The 20,329-nt window shown below is 42.6% G+C and overlaps 1 protein-coding gene across 1 annotated transcript in view; it reads right to left on the bottom strand.

Moving 5' to 3' along the window:
* pard3ba (par-3 family cell polarity regulator beta a) overlaps nt 1–20,329 on the bottom strand; it is a 216,863-nt gene that overhangs the window by 41,945 nt on the left and 154,589 nt on the right. Inside the window, exon 22 of the mRNA XM_037696743.1 lies at nt 15,998–16,109. Within this exon, the coding sequence (XP_037552671.1) occupies nt 15,998–16,109 (112 nt within the window). The remainder of the gene's footprint in view (nt 1–15,997; nt 16,110–20,329) is intronic.

The raw sequence follows: 20,329 nt of genomic DNA, 5'->3' as shown, positions 1-20,329 counted from the left end.
GGTGCCCTCCTTGTATAAAGGTAGGGGAAACACTGGAGACCACCATGAGGAGAAGGTGGAGGTGGGCATGCGCTCAGGAAAGAACCCGGAAACTCTACCCACGCAACCTTAATTTGGACACCAAAAGGTAAGAGGGGAAGACCAAATATATTCCGATACGTGATGCCTTGAACGAAGGTTAACTTCATGTATCCCATGACTATGATTAGCTAACTGTGTCTGCATACATGGATATATGTACAAATACCTGTTTTGGACTTTAACTGTTGGAATTTTTATACCTTTTTGTTTTCTCTCTGTTATTTTTGTATCTTAAGTGATTCCCTGTGCATGCTCCTTTGTACTGAAACTCTGGCACAAGAATTTCTTGTGGGATCAATAAAGTTCTATTTTGTCTTATTTTATCTAATCTTAAACATATCCATTATAACTTTAAAGTTCATTCATATCTATTGTTCTTTTAGGAAACATTCATTGTGTGCATTTGTATTTTTTGATCTTTAATGGAATGCACGTCTTGACTTGACTTTTGTCCATTTACAATTGCGCATGAAGATAGGCAGAAAGAAAACAAAGACTACTCGGGGAATTGTCCGTTTTTCTCTATTCTCTGCCGCTGAAGGAGATGTGAAGCAAACCGACTGACTTATTCCATACTTACAAAAGCTGTTGTTCTCTGTTCAAAAAGAAACCTGGCGCGCCGGCACGGTTTAAAGGCTTCTGATCTGCAAACAATACCCAAATGGTACGAAGCAATTTTACTTGTTTTCAAAGGTAAAAATCAATTTGTTTAGGAATATTCATGAGCAATCACCTCCTGATAGTGCCTTACTCGGAAATGTTTCAGGGTACTGGTGCAAGACACAATTACATTTGCAATGCAGAATGTGTGGAATTATCTCTCCCCACTAGAAAAGAATGAAATGAGGACTGAATACTAGAATAAATACCTAATAACCAAAAAGGACGGTCCCTGCAGCAACACATAATTATTACCTCACCCTAACATTAACAAAGGATTTTCCCACAGCCAGTTTTCCTCACAATAGCCGTTTTCCCAGTTATTTTGCAGGGTTTTAGAAACTGTTTGTTTTGCCATATCTGTTTTTTGTTTTTGAATGTTTTTTTTCCTAGTTGAAGTGTTTTAATTCAATCCAGGGATAACCGGTAACCACGGGGTGTGCTGCCAGACGAGGACAGCGTTTGAAATGTCCCTCCCATTTACCAACTTTATAATAGATATGGAAATTTTGATGATCGCCGATGCCGATATTGGGAGGGGTAGGGTAATGCTGATTAGGGATGCAGCAATCCGCTTTTCTTTTTTTTCCCCCACTTTCGATTCGATACCGATATCTCTTCTTTCCTTTCACAAAGTAGAGAATTAGAGTGAATAGATCTGCCCAGTCATGGATCGGTCACATTGTCACCAATACCCGATCCAGAAGTTTTCCAATATCAGTACCGATACTGGTATCGAATCAGTGCATCTCTAATGCTGAAAACCGATATGTTGGCTGAAATTTGTTTAGCTTTGTCCACCCCCAAGAATCTAAGTAAAAAGCTACTTTTAAATTTGTTTCAACACTTGAAACAGTCTTCCTAACATGCATTTTCTATCCTCCACTATTCACCATAAATTTATCAAGTGTGTTACATAAATATAAATTAAAGATACACCCTTCCCTGTTCATTGTTTAAGCAGTTAACGTATGGAATTAGCACCGACCGCAGTGGCATTTTTTTTTCTTTGCAGAGAAGTAAAAACTTCAGACAAACAACGTATTTCTTTGAGGACGACAAAAATAATGTTACTAACATTGATATATTTTAACGCTACGTTGCATTTATTGTTCTGGATAAAGTTTTACGAGGCAATAGCCTATGCTAGGTTACCTACACGTTAGCTTGCTACCTTGAGAGGCACGTGACGAATGACGTAATTTATTATTGTTGATTTGTTGTACAGATCAGTTAAAATGAATTTACTGTGCTCTGTTCAGAAAAACACGCTACGGAGTATTGCTTTCTGCTTCGACTGTGCTGAAAGTGAAAGTCCAAGTGAACGGTCATCACTTGAAAGTCTTCATGCACCTTCTGCTGGATACACTGTACAATTATGCCATTTGCAAGTAAGGACACGGCTCGTTCCCATTCTTTATATTGGCAGATAATGGGACAATTATCATTGATACCGATTTGTCCCCAAAATAATATCTGCCCAAAATATCAGCTCTACCAATATATTGGCCAGGGCGCTAAGTAAATATATCTGCTTTCTGTTTCTGTTTGAAAGAGCCCCACTGACGGGTTTACTACCAACTTGGCGGCCACACAAACACCAACTTACAGTTCGACCGCAGCAACAACCTTATTTACAAGGTCTGAAAGCAGCCGCCTTTAACCAGAACTAAGCTCAATTGTTGCACCGGTCCAGGTGGACAAAGGAGAGTTTGTAACAGGAGAAAACAGTGAGGGTGAACTCAGAACATGAATTAAAAAAATACAAGATCTGCATTTATTCTACTGAATAATTACTGCTGGGTGACACGGTGGTGAAGCCGCCGCCTCTCGGCAAGAAAGTCGCCGGATCGATTCTCAGCCTGGGACCTTCCGGGTGGAGTTTGCATGTTCTCTCCGTGCATGCGTTTGTTTTCTCCAGGTACTCAGATTTCCCTCATAGACCTAAAACGTTCAAGTTAGGGAACTGGTGACTAAATTATCCCTAGGAGAGCATGAATGGTTGTTTGTCTCCACGTGTCCCTGTGATGGACTGGAAACCAGTCCAGGGTGTCCCCCGCCTCTCGCACAGTGACTGCTGGAAATGGGCGCCATTGACCCCTGCGACCTGGAAAAGAAGCAGGTAAAGATGATGGATGGATGGAGACTATCCTCAAAAACTGGAGCAAAATAAGCTCTGAAAGCTGCTTCTGTATGGCCAAATGTGCGGTTTGAAGCCTTTAGATGACTTTGATGACCGAGCGCGAGTGCATGTTCCATGCTCGACTGCGGTTCGTGTGTTTGTGCGCATTTGCGGTATGTCGCCCCATAAAAGCCTGTTATTAAACATCTGTAAAAATGGTACCCATGCACGAGTGCAGGCTTTGTTCAGTTTATTTGTCCGACCGCTTTTGGAAATCTAAGAGCTCTAAAATGAGCTTTTCCTTTCAGGATAGCTTGTGTAAGAAAAAGCAAAAGTGAAATGGACATAGCGAAGACAATGAAAAGCCAGTAAGTCTCTCCTCAATAAAAACAGCAGACCCTTAAATACTAAACACAGACATGAGGGGCATATGTTAACCAGATTAACACCAACATTAGACTAACATTAGTGCTGCCTCCCTCAGACAAACACCCCCAGAGCAGCTGCTCTCTCTTCCTCGCCTTCTTCCATATGCACAAACGAGCATCTCAGCCTCCCACTCCTGCACTCGAGAAATGGATGTGTTCAACCTTGCGTTTGAAAAACCTGATCATTAAATGACCAGCACAAGATGGGAGTGGAAAACTGGAGACACGAGGTGTAAGGGATGGGGTTGGGAAGGGAACGTTTTTTCATGAAAACTTCTACGTGCATGCAGTTTCATTCGGACTGAGTAAACCGTTCTTTTTACTTTTAAGCCATGCTCTTCGTTTTTGTAAATGGAATGGTAAATGGACTGTACTTATATAGCGCCTTTCTATCTTATCAAGACACTCAAAGTACTTTACAATCTGTGTCTCATTTACCTATTCAGCACTCTACTAGATCTCTACAAAGCTAATTGAACAAATCATTCTAAAGAGACTAATCAGAGCTTTATCACATTCATACACTGATGGGACACACATCAGAGGCTATGAGGGGTTCAGTGTCCTGCCCAGGGACACTTCGGCATGTGACTGCTGGTGGATTCGAACCCCCAACTCTTGCATTGGAGGATGACTGCTCTAACCACTCATCCACACCCACCCCGTTTTGTGGGTTCAAACTGATGGGAAGGGCGTCTCAATTCTTATTGTGAAGAAAGACCCCAGAAGATTTGGTGCGTCCAATCTCACATAGTGTTTTAACGGCGACTCTTTTGCCATTCATTGTCCGGTCTCACCACGACTCGGTTCTACACGGTCTTGGTGGTTTTCAAAACGAGTGCGACCTGTGTGTTGGATCGTCGTAGCAAGGCTGCTTGAAAAACAGAACTATTTTTAAAATATCAAAGTTTCACGTGAGCGAAATAGGAAAATAAAGTCACGCAACACTCACCATCCCGTGGCACGGTTTCCAAACATGTGGCTGAGTCAGAGCCCATACACCAAGTCCATTTATCGGTGTTTGGACTAGTTTGTCTGAATTATTTCATAAGCGAATAAGCAAGGAGACGTCACCGCCTCATATGGCACGATTTTGTTTTTTGTTTGGCCATTTTCATGGGTGTATAATACATGTTTGTAAAGAAAACAAGCAGAACACCAATGTCCCCCATCGCTGAGGGATTTAATTAGTGAGTGTTTGAAAAACAAATGCTGCTGTTGAGAGTTTTGATAAAAAGTGGTTTTTGATTCTTTCTCTCTGGTCAGTCAGTGACCTGCAACCTGCTGACGCCCAATCTACAGCTCGACTTGGAACCTCGGTCGAGTTGGTTCTAAGAACCGAGATGAAAGTAGGTGGTACTACTCAATGGGAAGATTTTGACGTTGTGCCAAGTTGTGCCCATGGAAAAAGGCCATTTACGACTGAATTAAGGGCCAAGCTGTAGGGAGTATGGGCCAATGCTGACAATACAGTTGTTTATTGTCAAGCTAAAACAGTTGCTAAGGTTTTCCAGCTTTTGCAGGCTGTTTGACATCATCCAGTCAGATTCATTCCATCTCAAACTTGTCCTCAACGCCGACAAAACCAAAGGGATGTAGTTTTCAAACAGAAAATCGGTCCCAGCAGTTCTTCCTTCGTTTTTATCCTCGAATGGTGTTCCCAATGAGTTTGTTGATTCTTATAAATACTTGGGTATCTTGGTTGATTTGCATCTCTTTTAAGCTCCATGTGGAAAACTTGGTAAAGAAACTGAAATTAAACTGGGTTTCTTTTTCAGAAACAGATCCTGTCTAACTCTGAATGCTAGGAAACGCCTTGTAACTGTGACTTTCCTTCCCTCCATTGATTATGGTGACATTATTTACATGAACGTTCCTACAAGAACCCTGCAGATGTTGGATGCTGTCTATCATGGTGCACTAAGATTCATAACTGGCTGTGATTATCGTACCCACCACTGCACCCTGTATTCACTGGTTAACTGGTCATTAACTTCACTCAGACTCTCTCACTGGTATATTTTCATCTTTAAATCACTTCTTGGTCTGCTGCCTTCATACATCTCCTCCTATATGTCTCTGCGTGAGTGCAGCTACAGCGTGCGCTCTCAGGACATTATTACCTGCAGTGTTCCCTCAGTGAGGACTGAACTAGGCAAAAGGGCCTTCTCCTACTCCGCTCCTGTTTCCTGGAATATCTTGCAAAAAGATCTGAAGCTCTCGACCTTGACCTCTCTAAGTGGCTTCAAACAAATGCTGAGTTCATGGCAAAAACCAACACAGACATGTTCCTGCTTTTAGTATTTTACATCACCTTACAATCTAGTTGCTTTTGTTTCGTTGTTTTTAAATACCAATTTATTCTATTGGTTCTTCTCAACTTATATGTTTTTTATGATTGACCACTGTTGTCATCACTCTTTGTTAAAATCAAGCCTCTCTTGTAAATGAGCCCCCGAGGCTCAGTGGGCTTAACCTGTATAAATAAAGGTTGAATACGTGAATGCAATGCTAGGAAAGATTTGGAACTAATCTTCCCTAGATCTGGTCTATTGTTCACTTGAAAACCAATTCTTGATCAGAGTTTAAACAGAAGTTAAAGATAAGGTTTCATTGTTTTTAATGCAGCCTCTGCTGATACAGGGACAAATCAGCCGAAAAGGGCGAAAAACATCAAAACAAACTGTGTCTGCCGATTAGAGATGCAGCCAGTGAATACTGCGGGGTTTCGTGAACACAGAATACATCTTTATTTTTCCTGCAGATTGGGTTTTAAATGCGTTTGTTATATTTTTTTTTATTGAATTTTTTCTTTTACCATCAAAAGAAACAAAAGACTCAGTGCCGAGAGCAGGGGGTTGATCTATGTGTTTGACTGACAGTCTAACCAGCAGGGAAGCTGAAGCACAAAAACAGCCTAAATGTGTCTTACAAGCCGAAGACAAAGAACAATCTGTTAGCAATGGCTCTGAATATTAAGATCCACACAAAACAAATGCAACCAGCTCGTTTTTCTTACGGGCCGCATCAACGTTGAAGAAGCTCAGGTGCAGGACGAGAGAAGTGGACGGAACGAGGGCAACACTAGTCGTCTAGATTGTTGTTTTGTGTGCGTTTTGTTAACCAGGCTGCTCCGTGGCTTGTAGCCAACAACGCCATCAGTCAGTGGTGGAAAGATGTTCGCTGCTTTATCCTAAATTAAATGTGTGGATTGGCTGGAAGCCAAAATGCATGTTCTTCATCGATGAAGACAGTCATGAAACTTACACTGAAATATATATTTCCACTTCAGTAAATATTACTTTTATCTGTAATACACTGGGGAACGCTCAGGGCCGTCTACGCCTTCAGAAGGCCTAAGAGATCAGAACATGTGAAATGTTACATTTTATTTAATATTTATTTTATATAAAATTAGGGCTGGACATTAATTCGATATCGATATATATCATGATATAATTTTATTCAATAACGATAAGTTTTAAGCACATTTTCGATATTCCGACATGATTACAGCGTTTCACTGAAATTCTTCTGAAGAAGAAGAAGAAGCTGCGACACAACTACGTAAGTGCGTGGTGACGTAGATGTTACGCAGAAATCGAGTCCAGAAGGCGTTAGCGGTAGCAGGCTAGGTTAATCTCCAATGCGCGTTAAGTTTTCACTTCAAAATGAGCGCCCGTGAGCGTCACAATGTGACTGAACAAGCTTTCACAAGTGAAGAGAAAGCAGATGACATCATTGGTAAGAGAGGACAGACTAATTCGGCGTTGTGGACGTGGTTTAACTAGCTAAGATCTGATAAACTGCAGGTTTCAGTGCGCTGCTAAATGTGACGTAGAGTCGTTCTAACTAGCCGTGCGAACACATCTAACTTGTTCCATCCGAAGAGTTTCCACTCGACAGAATATGATGAGTCAGAAGATGAAGCACAATAAAAGTTTTAGCCAACTTGTCCCTAAAACATCACCCACAGCTGTAGCAAAAGAGAAACTTAGGTTATGTTGTTGTTTACAGTTGACAGAGTTTTACGTTTATTTGACGGTGATTTCAAATTTATTTGAAAGCTAAATACAAATAAAAGGTGAACATTAATTTATTTGTACAGTTTTTCTGAGGCTTTTATATTGTTTATATCGATATCGGAATTATATCGTGATGAACCGAAATTAAGAAATATGCCACGATAAAAGTTTTGGCCATATCGTCCAGCCCTATATAAAATATATATTCAGTGTGCATTTTTTCAATTTTTTGCTAATTTATCTTATTTTCTGTAAACTATTTTGCAGTTGAGCAAGAAACTGTTTTTAATTCATGAAAATAGTTATCAATCAGATGCTTCTAAGTTAGCGTTTCCAGGCAGAAACACATTTGAAGGTTCCTCCTCATTGGTCAGGACTTCTCTGTCAGCAGAGAAGGCGGAGCTCAACTAGAGGCTCAGCAGGAGGAGTCTGTTTAATAACTGACAGAAACATTAACCAATCGTGTTGACGCAGAGTGGGCGGGACCAAAACACAGGGAAGGCCTTCAGGAATCCACTTTTTTTTTTTTTTTACCATGTCACGAATGGTGATGCATTCAAGTTCAACATGTATTTTTTTCAAATGTGACCTTTGCTGTTTTTGTACTCATTTCAGTTGAACCTCACCATGACAGTATGTTGTGCTGCGTATGCTTAAAAAATTTAAAAAGTGGGCAAGTTGAGGAGGGGGTAAAAAATGCTTTCAACAAATAAAAAGTATTTTAAAGTGATGTTTTAATGGTTGCGGCACATTGGCGACCCATCTCTCGCCCATTGAGCACTGGAGAACGTCACCAGCTCCCCACAACCCTGCACACAGCAGCAGGTAAAGAAAACGTCTGGATTCCTTTACATCACCGCAACTTGTGTTTTCAGCTCAAAGCTCCTTGGGAATCCCTTTGTTGGCACTAAAATATTAATGTTTGAGTTGAATAATGTTCTTGTTGGTATTTTTAACAGAATTACATAAGGAAATAGAATCAAGCTGAGGTTTTTTTTTGACATGCAAAATATTTAAAATCCCATTGAATATTGGTTATTTTGGTTGTTTGTGTCGTGCTGGTTAAATACTGGTCCATTCAGAAGGAAAGCAGTCCTTTTATTTTGTAACGATTCTCAAATCAGAGCTCAACAAACGCATGCAGTTCATCTAAAAATGGTCAAGGACTGGACTGAAGAATTTTAGAGTTTTGCTTTGATTACTCTGCCACAATCTCAAAAACCATTATCCTGTAAAAAGTTCCCTCCAGTATAATATCCCTCGGGTGTGTAAAAGCAGCTTCCATGCTAAGCTACATCACTTCAGTGGAAGCTTTTCTAGCAGGACCAGAGTATCCATTAGACCTTTGCTTTGCATGTTAGGTTAGATTTATTTGTCACGTGCAAAATCAACACAAGGTCAACAATGTAACGAAATGCTTAGGACGAGAAGAACCGTCTCGACTCGCCAAAAAAAACAAAACAACAAGAAATATCAAATAATGCAGCAAAAATACTAAAAACATACAAAAAAAACCCTAACATACTAAGAAATACATTAAAAAAATACTAAAAAAAAAAAACAAGGCGCCAAAGTTGAAGAAAAACATCTACAGTGTGATTCGGTTAGCAGTGAGGTTCTTTCAACATCATGGTTCTGTTCTGTTAGCGGCGTGGTCTAGTTAGCAGCGTTAGCAGGTCTGGTCCGCAGCTTGATGATAATAAGGACCGCAGCAGCTGCCCCCACAGACCACAGACCAGAACCTGGTATGGCAGACAGAGAACATCCCAGGTTTCCCCGCAGAACCAAACGAGTTCGTGCAGGCAGATGGAGGCTAGCGCTAGCAGCGTTAGCATACCCTGCTAGCAGCTTGATGATAATAACGACGGCAGCAGCTGCCCTCCCAGACTGTCCTCCTGAACCGGGTCCAGCGGACAGAGAACTTTCAAGGTTTTCCCCGCAGAGCCGAACAGGTCCATAGAGTTCGGTCCGTGCAGGCAGATGGAGGATCATGGAGACAGCCGCCATGACAGGCCAGAGCCTAGGCCAGAAGCTGGAAGGGGGGCCGGGAACTGAACCACGATGGCAGGCTGGCATGATGGCAAGCCAGCGACACACAAAACTCCACAAGTGTGTTGCGGTCATACCCGTAGCATTAGCGTGCGGTGTAGGCGCAAAAAAAGTTAGAACAAAAAAGGTCGAGTCGAAGTGGAGCTCCCGTCATTCTACGGCGCATGTGACGTCCATGTTTGTAGTAGGTAAGCCTCTCTACCTTTTAAGGTGCGAGACGTCGGACAGAAGCAGCGACGTTGAGTTGCCGAGTCAAACCCAAGTCAACGTCCTCACTACATCTGGAAACCTGACATTCACACTCAGGCTTCTTTTCCACTGGGCTGTTTTCTGTACGTTCACAGACGAACGACTGAGGATTCATTAGGACTGTGGGCGCCAAAATAAAACATTAGGGGGGGGGCTGTAGCTTGTGGGCATGATACACCCCACGTAGATCGCCGCTGCCCGTGTGTGTGTGTGTGCATATCTACGAGCGTGTGTAGCCATCTATCACAGTGACAAGCGGGTGCGTGTTTACTTAATGATGTGGGGGTTTATTTATGAAGTGATGGCCGATGTTTCGGGGGGGGGGGGGGGGGGGGGGGTGGGGGGGGGGGGGGGGGTACTGAGGGAGAGATTGAGACAGCCTGAGGATGTGACATTAAAATATCATCAAGGTGATGGATGGTCGTGCACACAACATTAGAGAGAAGTACAAAAACAGCTGTGCGACGGATGGCAAGTCGTATTCAGGACTTGTGTGAACGTTTTGCGTGTGTGCGTGCACCTTCAGAGTTCATTAACGTGTCGATGTTGTTTACAAGTCTCAGGGTAACGAGTTAAAGGGAAGAAGCACGAGTTCACGTGGTTCAGTCTTTGTTGCACAGATCTAAATACATTTACTCTAACACAATAATGGGGAAAAAAGGGTAAAAGAATTAAACTGCTCAGCATAAAATTGGGTGTAGGTAGGTATCAGCTTCGCTTAGTGTTGATATAAAGTCTTCAGTTTATTGTCCAGTGAAGTATAAAACTGTGTTCCAGCTGTAGAAGGAGCTCGTTAATCTAAACCTAACTGCAGGCACTTAGTTGGAGGTGATAAAACGGATGAATCCAGACAAACTGCATCTAAACATCAATATTCCTCTTGTAGGAATAAAAAAATACTTCCATAAATAAAGAATACTTGAATGGAGCTCAGATTCTTCCATCAAATATTTCCTTTATCTGATCCCTTAGATGGATTGGTAGTTGTTCCTTTTGGATGTTTGCAACTTGCCCAGCTCTGAAAACTACTTCTGTCGTCCGTTCCCTCTTCAGGGGTCATCGTCCTCCATCTTACTCTGTCCTCTGTCCTCACTCTGTCCTCTGTCCTTACTCTGTTCTCACTCCAACTACCTCCATGTCCTCTCTCACTGCATCTTCTCTTTCTCTTTTTCTGGCAGCTGCATTTCTAACATCCTTCTGCCAGTATACCCATTGTCCCTCCTCTGGACATGTCCAAACCACTGTCCCTCCTCTGGACATGTCCAAACCATCTCAGTCTGGCCTCTTTAACTTTATTTCCCAGTTGTTCAACCTGTGCTGTACCTCTGACGATCTCATTCCTAATCGTATCCATCCTTGTCACTCCTAAGGAGAACCAAACATCTTCATCCGTCTTGTCTTTTTGTCCATGTCTCTGTCTCCAAACCATATTGTACAACAGTACAAATGGTCTCACCATTGTCTTGTAAACTTTTCCTTTGACCCTTGTTGCCACCCTTTTGTCCATCCACTCAGTCCTGCCTGGACTCTCTTCTTCACCTTTTCCAGATCCATCAATATCTTGAACGACTCTTCGGTATTTATCCAAGTGAGACAAATTACTTCTTCAAATTCCCAAAAGAAGCAACACTTCTTGAGATTAAGTCACTTAAAGAGACAAAACTGAATGTTGACAGGTCACAGTGATGAGGGTGCCCTGCTTACCGAATTTACCTAACGTAGCGCAACGGTCCTCTGACGGTTCCAGCCCCCGGTCGACATTAATGCCCAAAGACATGAGCGCACCCTGCCAAAGCAATTGACTAGGAGTGCATCGATTGCAGTTTTCTGGCCGATCACTTATCACCGATCTCTAAAAAGTCTGACATGCCGATTCCAATTTTGGCTGATACCGATTTTGTTTCATAAGCGACACCGTCAGGTGTCATAAGGTCACAATGTACCTTCAATTTTCCAATCTTATTGTACTGAAAAACATACCCTTGAACAATATCCTAGAAACAATACAAACTTGTTTTAACTGTCCATGAGGTGGTGCTCTGAAATATAAATGAAGTTCAAACAATTGTTGTTAAAAAAATAAAAAACAGTAAAATCGGTTTCTCATGTAAGTATCGGTCGATCTCCGATTTCCCAAAATTAAGGAAACCGGGGCCGATAAATCGGACGGCCGGTTTATCGTGCACCCTCACAATTGACCTAGGGGAAACACTGATTACCAATAAAATAAGTTCTGATTATTATGTTCCTCGAGTACGTGGTTCCATTCCCCTTCAGAGCTGTAAAATTATGTTTCCTTCAAAGATGTTGTCGTTATGTTCTTGTTGACATTTGTACATGGTCTTCATGTCCAACACAGTCTACAGAACGTCTCCCAGCCAAACTAAACTGGACATTTCCTGAGTAACGTTTCAGACGCTAGAAAAACAATAGAAGGACCATGCAGAAATTAATTTGGAATGCGGGGTAATTACAGGAAGAAAGGGCAAGGCGTAGGTTAGAGGTTGAAGTACCATTCATCAACAGTGCTTTGTTCTGATTGCTAAATAGAGCTGCTGTTTATGAAATCCTCGAAAATTGAGGAAGCCCAATCCTAAATCAAGCCTGCTCGTTTTAAAACGTGTCCCCAGAAGCAGCGCTTAGTCGCATGCTGAGCCGTCGAAAAGTATGAATGTAGCAAAAAGTTCCTGCCGACTGATTATCGAGTAAAGACGATGAAACTTTCCGTGTACTTTCGAGCCTTAATTAGCCATCAAAACATTTCGGAGAGCCCATCATTTGCATATAGAGGAAAAAAAGACAGAGTGTGAGTGGCATAATTACAAGGATGACCTATCTGTAGACGGGGAACATGGGGGACACGTCAAATTAGAGACTGATGGAAAGAAAGGAACACAGACAGAGCAGATATGAAATGTGGAGGGGACAGGAAGTCTGAGTTTGAGGGAGTTCAAAGTGACATGTAGACCCCCCCCCAACAAAGACGTCCATCTCCACAGCGTGCAGGAAGACGTCCTCTCAGTGACAACATAGCGTGCTGATTTCTTCCAGCTCAAAAGTAGACTTTCTTTCTTTTTCCAAACCCACGTATAACCTTCAGAAAGCAAACAAAAAGCTCGTCTGTCCTTGTGTGAAGAGCTTGGAAAACCATTTTTTGAGCATGAGCATAAAAGAGCAGCATGCCGCACTGGAGGTGACGGCTAAAAGGCTCATCAAACAAGGCCGATGTGAGCGAGCGCCTCTCTGAAGTGGTCTGCATTTATGCTCCACTCAAACCACACACAGAGAAAACGGCAAAATGTGGAGTGAATCAAACAGCGGGGGCACTGATGACTCCACTTCGCCAGCAGCTGGGGATGAACGTTGCTCAGCGGAGGAACCAACGCACCGGGTAGTGGTGGGTACCATCTAATATTTGGCTCAAGCTTATATTTAGTAGCTACTAAGATGAAAGTAGTTTCATTTTAGTGGGTTTTAAAATGATTTAAATGTAATACTTCTATGCATTTCTATCTTAATCATCGTCCTCATATTGTGTCGCACCAGACTGACGGCTACGACTTTGCTCTGCCGATGACCGGACAGAGGTCTACAGATGATAAATGTACCGGACTTAAGGTGCAGGAAGTTAAAATGTGTTCCATATTCTGGATTTGGTGACAATCACATGCTGCATTCCTGTAACGCCCCCATTTGACCAAGTTGGGTTGGTCTTTCCAACACCGGTTCTTGCCCGATTCAGGGCACACCATTCGTTTCTCTCTAGTCTACGTCTTTTTACCAGTTTTCCCCACGGTATTTGGATGGTTGGGTGCTCCGTGGTTGTTTGTTCCAAACTTTTCCATCAGTTCGTTCTGTATTTCCTGCTCTTGCGTTACTTTGTAGACGTCTAGTGATGATGGATGCGTGGAAGGTGCTTCATTAAATCACCTTGAGCGGATCTGAAGTCATGGTCCGGACAGACGGCGATGCCGTAACAGTCGTTCTCAAACGGCGGGGTGCAACATCACTGAATGTTGTTTTTTTTCCCCTCCCCAGACCGAAACATGTTTGATGTTAGAGACTAGTGGTGTAACGGCACACGTGGGTGTATTGAACCGTTTCGGTACGGCATGTTCAGTTCGGTCCACGCGAGTACTGTTTCGGTTATTTTTTCACTTATTAACGAGAAATTAATGAGAGATTACGCGCCACAGAACTACAGTTTCTAAGCGTGTTTCAGCACAGCACTATTATCTTGCAGCACGCGTAGCATTAGCAGCCTAGCATCTCGTTGTGGTCTCCTGTTTGGGAACATTATGGCTTTCTTGTTAAAAGACAAGTGGACAAATCCAAAGCTGTTTGTCGACTTTGTTTCATGGAGAGTGGATCTGCAGCAGCAACACGTCTAACTCGTTAACACACTTAACGACATCATCCGAACGTGAACGTCTCTTCTAGCAGCTTGGTGCAGAGACCGATAACGGCATTTAAACAACCTTTATCAGGTCGTTCAGATCGGTCCAGAGCAATAACACAAGACGTAGGAGTTTTTAAAGCTCTGGATCTACGTTTCTGTTGTTGATGCGCCGACTTTAAAGTTATTGAGCTCCGCTACGACATCACGTCAACACTTCAGACAAAAAGTTGTAGCAGCACTTTATGAAAATGCTAAAACTGATCGTCAACAAGCCCTGGACCAGATTAAAGTCCTGATGATGATGATGACCGAGAGATTCAACCACCTCATAACAACCGTTCCAAGAAGAGGTATTGTTATTTAATATTATCTAATTAACTTTTTTAATTTAAAATTATAATCTTATTAACTATTTTTTTTTTTTTTTTACCTCTGTTTTATTTCCAGTCTGGGACAGAGACAGCAGCTGAGTCTTCTTCCTCTTCAGGGAAATCCACCAGAGATCACCTCCAGCTAAGAAGTCTGTGATGAGTGAACTCTGAACTTTTCCAGGGACAGGTGGGAGCAGGTCCAAGAGGTTGTGAGTAATGAGGCCAAATACAGCCACACTGCAACATTAGCAAAGCTCTACCTCTTTATTCGTGCTACCTGTTGGTAGTGAGCGGTTTTCTCCACCGCTGGAGATATTTACTAACTAAATCTGTGCTTTTGGCAGAAAATGTGGACAAGTTGGTGTTTTTGGTCAAAAACTTTAAACTTGATTATTTACATTGTAAACAGTCTGTTGCTGCTTGTTGTTCTCCTTCTGACTGTTATTGTATTTATTAAGATTTTTATCGTTTATTTATTGCAAAGAGTGCCGTTTATTTAAAATATCATCCAAATGGGTCGCTTTTATTTACTTTTATACAAACATATTGTTTACTTGGCATATTTTCAAAATAAACGTTTTGTAAGTCTTCATTTTGGCCTTTTTTTGTACCGAAACTGAACCGAACCGAAATGTGGCTTTAGCGTACGGTTACACCCCTAGCATTTATGTGTTTGATGCAGCCTTTAAGGTGTAAATGTTACATCTCTGAGCAGCACAGAAAACCTAAAAACACAAAAGTGACGATAAAACAAACACGTTCCGTTTTCTTCTGTTCTCCGTCTGCGTCCTCGGCTTGTGCGCTCCCTCCGTGTTTTACTGTTTCCATTCGCACCGTGTGAGCAGGTCTGTGATCGGAGGTGGAGTGTTTCATTATCGGGCTCCTCGAGGGAGGGGGAACCCGCTGCGGCACCACGCTGTGGACACCGCTTCCCTTTCTGGGTGAAAAACATCAATTCGATCAGAGGCTGCGCCGCAGACTTGCTGCGCTTTAATTGCGTCAGAGTTTCAGTACCGGCTGAGAACCGAGCCCCCCCTTACTTTCAGCGTGGGTTTATGTAATGAGTGATAAAACCCTGCGGGCGAAAGAGACAGTGTGTCTCTCTAATGAAGACTGATGCAGGAGGATCTGCTGCTCAATAAACACTAACTGCAGAACGTGAGGAGGTGAGCACTGAATCAGCTGATCGGGCCCAGATTTATTATATTTCACTTAATATTTAACCAAAAACAAACCAGGTGCCTTTACAGAGAACTGTGGGACGTCTTTATCTAAATCAAAGGGATTTTCTGCACCTTTGGGCTCACTGTTTTAAAAAAAAAAAGGTGTTTAAAAGCAGGTGATGAATGAGTATTGATTCGTAGCCTGAGTATGCTGACTTTGCAAGTGTACGGAGGTAAATCAAACGATTCCTCGGGTCGGATCAATGAGGGTCCACGGCTGCTTAGCTGAGCAGCAATCCGAGATTTCAAGGCGCTGCAGTCAAAACAAGGAAAGACGGGAAAAGAAAAGAGCAGCAGAGGTAAACGAGGGAGGTGAAGAAGATGAAGTCGTGGAAACGTCAGGGTTACAGCTGGAAACAGAAACGGAGGCAGTTCAGTGTGCGAGCTCACCCGTTGCGGGTCGTATTCCAGAACCCGGCGTCTCGCTGCGTCCAGCTCCTCGTAACCCGGAGCGGCTCGGGCCTGCTGGTACTCCCGGCGCAGCCCCTGGATCCGCTGGTCGCTGCAGAAATCAGGACAGGAAGATCAGTCAAACACGAGAGCACCGCGGCCTAAGCGTCACTCGGTTGCCGTGGAGACGTCCCCCTCATCCGGGAGTTAAACAGGTCGAGGACGGTATATATTCCACGTAATCTTTTATTAAATCCGACGGTATTCTTTGACAACCCCTTGACAGCCCGGGAAAGCAGACAGAAAATTCACAAAGCGGTGCCTCTGAGAAGACATCAGCAGATTTCTGCCGCTGACAGAGGAAGCCCAGGTGGAAGGAAACGGAAACATCAGGAAACATTTTGATGGAGACGCCTTCTCATTTGAAAGTCACACAGAGCAATGGGGGAGCGCTCCTTCACCGAGCTACAGAGAAGACAGTTGGACTGAGCTCAACGGAAAATGAATAAATAAAGTGGAGGGAAAAGAGTGACGAGGAGGAGATGGAAAACAGGACAGAATGAGGACAAAACCTAAAAAGGAACATCCACATGCTCATTGGACCTTAACGCACAACTAAACCGTGCACGAATAAACTAAGGTGTAAAGAAAGGAGCGGTGCGCCGACGTCCTCACCGCTGAGGGGTTTCAGTAGTGAACGCTTGAAGTTTTCCAGATGAGTGGAAGTCGACGAGGAACGAAAGTAAACCTCCAAAATAATCAAATGTGTCAGAGTTACACTGAACAAAAACAGAGGGAGGATTTTTGTGTCTGATTGACGGATCCTGGCGACTGGAGGGAGACATTTAAGGTGCAGGTGCAGAGGTGGAGCCAGAGGGTGGCCAGTGGTGGCCTTGACCACCACAGACTAATTGTCTGCCACCCCGATCATTTGAGAAAACTATACTTTTAAGCACAATGAAAACTAGAAAGCATTTCTAGGAACACACACACATTATAAAATATAATATTATATATACACTTGTGTGTGTGAACTTCAAATCGTGACTCATCTGACCACAGAACAGTCTTCCATTTTGCCACACTCCATTTTAAATGACCCCTGGCCCAGTGCAAACGTCTGAGCTTGTGGAGCTTGCTTACAAATGGCTTCCTCTTTGCACTGTAGAGTTTCAGCTGGCAACGGCGGATTGTGTTCACTGACAATGCTTTCTGGAAGTATTCCTGAGCCCATTCTGTTATTTCCTTGACAGTGGCATTCCTGTTTGAGGTGCAGTGACGTTTAAGGGCCCGGAGATCACGAGCATCCAGTAGAGTTTTACGGCCTTGACCCTTACGCACAGCGATTGTTCCAGATTCTCTGAATCTTTTGATGATGTTATGCACGGTTGATGATGATAACTTAAAAGTCTTTGCTATTTTATGCTGGGTAACACCATTCTGGTATTGCTGCACTATCTTTCTGCGCAACAATGGTGGAATTGGTGATCCTCTTACCATCTTGGCTTCTGAGAGACACTGACACTCTGAGCAGCTCTTTTTATACCCAATCATGTTGTCAATTGACCTAATTAGTGTTAATTGGTCTTCCAGCTGTTCATTATATGCTCAATTTCCTTTTTCCAACCACTTATTGCTACTTGTCCCAACTTTTTTGGGATTTGTTGACACTGTGAAATATTGAATCAACATATTTTTCCTTTAAAATGTTACATTTACTCAGATTTAAACTTTTGATCTGTCATCTATGTTATATTACGAATAAAATATTGACATTTGCCATCTCCACAACATTGCATTCAGTTTTTATTCACAATTTGTTTAGTGTCCCAACTTTTTTGGAATCCGGTTTGTGTGTGTGTGTATATATATATATATATATATATATATATATATATATATATATATATATATATTACTACTTACTACTTGTACTACCATTCCGACATTGCAGTTTTTCCGAGGAACTACTGTGTGTGTGTATATATATATATATATATATATAGATATATTAATGGTGTTCATGTTAACTTGTTATTATAGCGTTAACGCAGCAAATGGTTTTAAAAAGTCGCGTTAAGCTCAGATTGACAACCTGTCACCGGCCGGGTGCATCCGCTGACTCGCCGGTTGAAGTGGACTTGCGATCTGTCCAGGGTGTACTACACCTTTCGCACAGTGACTGCTGGACATGGGCACCAGTGACCTCCGCTACCCGAAAAGGAAGAAGCGGGTAAAGAGAATAGATGGACGGATGGATGGATCAATCAGCTGATCACTGGCTGCGCGCGTTTCCGCACCTCCTCTCATCTGTGGTGAAGAAGCAGCAGCATCTACAAAAGCCGAAGTGAGCAGCGTGTTCAATTAAAATAGCCTTGTTCTATATTTTTCCAAATAATTTTGCTCTAAAAATAGTTTTGTTTGTCTGTATAAAAGCCGATCTTTATAGTTGATTTTTAGGCTATTAGTTTTGTATTTTGATATCCATTTGGTGACTTGTTAATAAACATAAATCTTATCTTCCTTTCATTATGTTTTTAAAGCCATCATGTCAAACTGATTTGTTTACAAAAGCAGTAAAAGTTGTTTTTTTGGGGGATCAGTCCTTTAATTACCGGTAATCTGTTGGGTCCGGGTAGGGCTTGGAAAAAATTTTAAATACGGGCTCGGTCTGGGCCGGATTTATTAGGCCTGAATGCAACTCTAATATATACATGGCGACAACCATCTTGGATGTTGATCCTGATTTGTGAAAGGAGCCTTCCTTACACCTAGATACAGCCACACACCAAAATGGAAGTTGGTACCTCACTTAGTGTTCATGTTACCACGATCGCATGCACGGTTGGACATACGGTCGAATGGTATTTCCAATTCCCCCTCGACTCGGCGACGGGGGACTATAAACAATCTCTCATTCGAACGGTGTGACCTGCAGGCAGATATTGACCCAAACAGAGAGGACAGAGCACTGAGCGGGAGCTTCATTAGTGGAGTCCAAAGCCTGCATGCTTAAGTCTCTCCCGTGACCTCCGTGTTTAATTAGAAAATCTGCTTGGGTGTGCGGTCCTCCGTGCATCCGTCCTTGTGGTTTGGTATGTGGGATGCGCGGTTCGTGACGGCGCACCTCATTTAATGCAGCCCGTCTTCCAGCCGTCTCACTGGGGACAGACGGCTGAGTCACTCAAACGCCTGAGCCGGAGCGTTGATATTCAACGTGTTGCTACGAGTCTGCACAGATCTGTGTTTGAGCCGCAGAAAAGTGCCGGAGACCAACGGGTTTCCTTCCACCAGAGAACGACTTTTAAACGTTTCTGTGCTGCGGTGAAACGCCCGATCATCGCTTCCGTTTTAGAACGACGGACACCTAATCGTTGTCTTTTGACGGGTTTCATTCAGCAAACACTTCACAGCAAAAGAGCCGAATTATTTGTTACCTTTTGTTTTTTTTTTATTGAACTTAAAGGGAACACAGTCCCTCAGAGAATGGCTGCACATTGAGGTTTATTTTCCACGTCACCACCCATCCAATGATCCCAGTAGACAATCCCTGGGCTCGTAATTAGGTCTGCCATTTTGTCCAAATGAAACAATGCTGTAATTATCTCATAATGTCGCAGCCTCCATCACTGTCAACGCCAAATATTATACTAATGGCCGAAGACAGAGGGTGATTGTGTATAAAACACTAGTGGAAGGTGAAGACATATATTTAGTAGCAGTTTGATGGTTTACGATTCAGCAGGCTGATTTCCCAAGTTTGTTTACTTATTTATTTATTTACTGTACGAGTGTTAAAACAGAGCCAGGCACATGCTGCTAATAGAAGCTTAATGTCTTTAATGCGGAGCTAAAAAATAACTTTGACACAAAAAAAATAGCGTGGAGGAGCTAATGAACATCATCTGGTGGCTCTTCAGCCATATTTGGCCTGCAACTCTATTTAGGCCGGCGAAGAGTTAAATCGGGAACTAATTCAACACGATCCAATCAGGACCATGTTGCAGCTCAGAAAGGATTAATGATGTCAGCGCTTTAGCCAATCATCTTTTAATTAAACAATTAGCCAACTAGCTCAGTAGGAGGAGCACTACATAGGGCCGTCACGATAAAAAATGTTGCTGGGCGATTAACTGTCTCGGAAATTATTGCGATAAACGATAATATTGTTTGAAATTTGACAATAATTAGTAATTGTCAAATTTAAGAAAAAACATTGGTTAATTTATTTTGTGGGTAGTACCTTTTTTGACCACCAGACGGCAGTAAAAGACTGTTTGAACCAAAGGATGGATAGTGAGGGAGCGAGCAGCATGTCTCTTTAAGAAAAAT

The sequence above is a fragment of the Nematolebias whitei genome, chromosome 23, assembly GCF_014905685.2.
Source record: "Nematolebias whitei isolate Nwh7 chromosome 23, NemWhi1, whole genome shotgun sequence".
Lineage (NCBI taxonomy): Eukaryota > Metazoa > Chordata > Actinopteri > Cyprinodontiformes > Rivulidae > Nematolebias > Nematolebias whitei.
This window is presented reverse-complemented; position numbering and strand designations above follow the sequence as displayed.